This window comes from Phaethon lepturus, unplaced genomic scaffold (assembly GCF_000687285.1).
Source record: "Phaethon lepturus isolate BGI_N335 unplaced genomic scaffold, ASM68728v1 scaffold22977, whole genome shotgun sequence".
In the NCBI taxonomy this organism is placed as follows: Eukaryota; Metazoa; Chordata; class Aves; order Phaethontiformes; family Phaethontidae; genus Phaethon; species Phaethon lepturus.
Genome location: NW_010551452.1, coordinates 473 through 4,063, shown reverse-complemented (window position 1 = coordinate 4,063; position 3,591 = coordinate 473). Strand labels below are relative to the sequence as shown.

Here is a 3,591-nt window from a genome sequence, read left to right as displayed (position 1 = left end):
TCCACGCGCAGCCTCGGCAGCACCTGCGCCAGCTGGAGCGTCAAAGTCCGTTTCTTACAGCAGCAGGGGAAGACAAGTCATGGAGCACTCCGTGAGCTTTCCCTCCCAAGGTCAGCCTTCCTGTACCGCTCAGCCCATAAATCACTTCTGGTGCAGGAGAAATACCACAGAAGCCTGCATGTGGCCGCAGGCTACTGCAGGGAGGCAGCTGGCCAGCACAAACCACGGACGCCCGGCCGAGCTCCACGGTTCCCCTGTGGCAAAGCTGTCACGTCAGCCACATTCCCCAGAGCCTATGCAGCTGGGACAGCTTGGCAGTGAGGACGTGATGAGAAGTTTCTGCTAGACACCTCATTTTGCAGCCTGTAAACTTAGGCAAATGAATCCTAGCCGATTGCACCTTTTGAGAGGACCTTCAGCTAAACGATGGGGCTTTGCTCCCTGGTTTCTGCGCTTTCTCCGCTGCCAGGCATGTGGGCGAGTGGCACGAGGTGGGAACGCGCTCCCCAGACCCTGCGTTTGCCATCCTGGCCAGGAGCTGCTCCCAGGGCCATTGCCACGAGCTGCCCTGGCCTAGTGCTCTATGCCCATAGACGGGGTTAGGGTGACATCCCGGTGAGACGAACAGGGGCTTCAGGAACAAAGAAGCGACAAGTCACTTGGTTCCCCCCTGCTCAGAGAAAGAGAGAGATGAGAAGTAAAGCAATGTGCTTATCTGTGAGGTGGTTCCGCTGCAAAAGCTGCTTCAGCTGCTCTCCCAGGGCTGTTCTTGTTCCACTTGTGTAAGGAAAATTCAGCTTGGGGAGCCCCAAAGAGAGAGGAGACCTAGATCCTAATTCAGTGCTGACAAACCCTTGGCCCTTCTGCCCGGTTGCCTGTTACAGAGAATTAAACTGTCAGCGATGACACCTGAAGGATATCTGGCAGCAGAGCGGGGCTGAGGATGGGGCGCGGCGGCAGGAGCAGAAGGGGTCTGGATGCTGCCCGCTGCTGCCCGTCCCGCAGAGCTCACGGGAGAGCTGGGCCTGGCACAGACCAAGGCCCGGGGCAGATGCGGGGATGGCCAAGGGACAGCAGGGTGATGGCAGAGAGGACGCTGGCGCACGTGCATGCAAAGGCACTATTGCACTTAGGGGCAATAGCACACGGTACCTTCTGACTCCAGTTTTTCCAAGGACAGGTTGCTTTAGCCTCTCTGCCTCAGCTCCCTGATAATAGGAGCGTACACGGAGCGCCTGCCAGGAGCAAACCCCACTCAGGTCACAGGACTGGCATTCGCAACTGTGCTGTATAGCACAAGAGCTCACATTTCACCGGCTGGCATTTGCAGGGCTCAACCCTGTCTTTATAAGATTTTGCAGGGTGTGGATTGTGGGGATTCCTGTTTGCAAGGCTGGAAGTCCCAATCCAACAACTAAAAACTTATTCAGGACCATGTTTGCAAAATTTTCTGGAGAAGTCAGCCATTAAACTACAGGAAACTGTTGGAAACAGCTGGAATGGAAGGAGTGTTTTTCTGAGCTCAGGGCTCAGGAGGGACTTTGTAAGAACAAAGCTTACAGAAATGGCTTGTGTGGTCACGCTGGCTTCAGAGGCTTCGTTCCTGCAATAAGGCTGGTGGTGGGAGAGTGAGCTGTGAGCGGGGAGGGTGAGTTTACTGGGACAAGGCTGAGTCAATCTGCTGGAGACAGAGTTCTCCAACGTGCCCCGCACTTACGGGAGTGTAGAGCTACCCAAGTCCTCACCCAGATTAAGCAGCAGCTTGGGTGCCTCTCATCTCCTGCAGATCTAGCCTAGGGGATTTAGGTGCTGGACTTCCCCTTCCTCACCCCCTTCCCTGCAGAGGACCCCGAGGGGGTTGCCAGCAGGGCCGAGCTGCACCTTCTCCCCATGCCACATGAAGAGCAGCCAGGCTCCTGCCAGCCTTGCCCATCCCCACCGCCGGGGCTGCGCTGGGGGCTCCTCTCCTCGTGCTCCCAGCTAAGCTGGCAAAACTTTGCAGTAGGCTCCCAGAGCCTCTTGGCTTCCCTGATGGGAAAGCCCCTGTAGAAGTGGAGTTCTGCCAGCCAGGTGCCTGCAGAACCTCCATCCCTCAAGCGGGCAGGGGCAGCCGGGTCATCCTCCCCGCTCCGCCTGTGCTGAATGGCACGGGCTGTGCGCTGCGCTCAGCTGTGCGGTCCTAAGCCTGCTTCTCTCTCGACAGGGCGAGCTGCCGCTCAACGCCATCCAAGTGCTTTTTGAAGAGAACGAGAAAACCTCCTTTTTAATAGAAGGTGCGTGTCTGGCATGCCAAGGGGTGTGCTGGCAGCAGCCACGGAGCTCTCTGGGGTCAGGCTGGTTTCCCTAAGCTGCTGTGGCCGTCTTTCTGGCTGTGCACGTCAGCACCCAAGCTCTGTGAACTGAACGGCTTGGAAATCTTGGGCCGTCTGTGCCCCGGCTGCATGGCAGGGCCTGGCTCTGGTGGCAGGGAGAGGCTGTGAACCAGCCGCGGCTTGCACCCCGGGGTGCGCTTGTCACAGCGTGGCTGCACAGGTTCCCCTCATTTAGATCCGGGCTGTGGTTGCCTCTGTCCTCCGCTCAGCCAGGTGCAAATGGTCAGCACCGAAAGCAGTGTTCCCGTTGTCCCTGCGCCGGTGTCAGGGTCTCCGGACCCTGGGAGAACGTGGGGAGGGATGGAACAAGGGGATTCCTGTGGGTTTCTGAAGGAAGCAACATGGACTGTCCGTCAAAGCCAGTAACAGCAGAGAGCGATGTTTTTACAGGCCGACTAATCAATTCGATCCGGGTGATCTGCCGCAGCTATGATGATTACCAGGAGTGGCTCTACTGTCTCAAAACCGCCCAGTTTCGAAACGCCGACTCCTCCCTCTCTGGATCAGAGGGTTTCTCAGGATCAAAGCTGCCACACCCTGGCCAGGTAACAGATGTGGGTTTGCATGGTCATCAACAGACATCTCCCAGGACTCCGTCTGTCCTATCTCTGGCCACGTGTTAGTACTCTTGTGACACAACAGACTTTGCTTCAAGGCCCCTGCTCAAAGGCTGTCATGAAGTTGCTGATCCCTGCAAATTATTTTGAAGCCTACATTACATTACATAGGCATATATTATATTAAATTCCTTCAAAAGCAGACCCCTGACTGTCGACTGTGAGAGCGTTGTGCAGCGGGGCGTTGGAACAAGGACTAACGTGCAAGACTAACAGGGTCACTGCAGCCGGGTGCCTGAGCACCCTTCACCCTGCTGCGAGCCCTTGTCACTCACCCCTGTCACCCCTGCAAGCCAGACTCAGCCACCCTCAGCCCCAGAAGGCAGCACACCCCGCTGCTTGGGCCGGCCCGCCGGGGCCAGCCGCTCGCCATGCGGCACGTTGGTGCTGGGCTGGGCTGGCCCAGCAACAGGCGGGAGGACGGGGCTGGGGAGGGATGTGGCTGCAGCCCGGCAGAGAGCTGTTCCTATGCGCTGTTCTTCTCTCCCACCTAGTTTGCCGGCAGCGGGAGAGGGTCGCTCACTTCCGACGGCCGTACAAACTCCTGGGCGTCAGGAGGGAGAGTGGCCACCTTAACACACGTCTCCCAGAACAGCGGCCGC

General features: G+C 57.9%; 1 protein-coding gene across 1 annotated transcript in view; it reads left to right on the top strand.

Moving 5' to 3' along the window:
- PLEKHN1 (pleckstrin homology domain containing, family N member 1) overlaps positions 1-3,589 on the top strand; it is a gene marked incomplete at both ends in the record, with an annotated part of 13,768 nt that extends 10,179 nt beyond the window's left edge. Inside the window, 3 exons of the mRNA XM_010290931.1 lie at positions 2,204-2,273; positions 2,763-2,917; positions 3,484-3,589. Coding sequence (XP_010289233.1) covers positions 2,204-2,273; positions 2,763-2,917; positions 3,484-3,589 — 331 coding nt within the window. The remainder of the gene's footprint in view (positions 1-2,203; positions 2,274-2,762; positions 2,918-3,483) is intronic.
- Between the last annotated feature and the right edge of the window lie 2 nt (positions 3,590-3,591).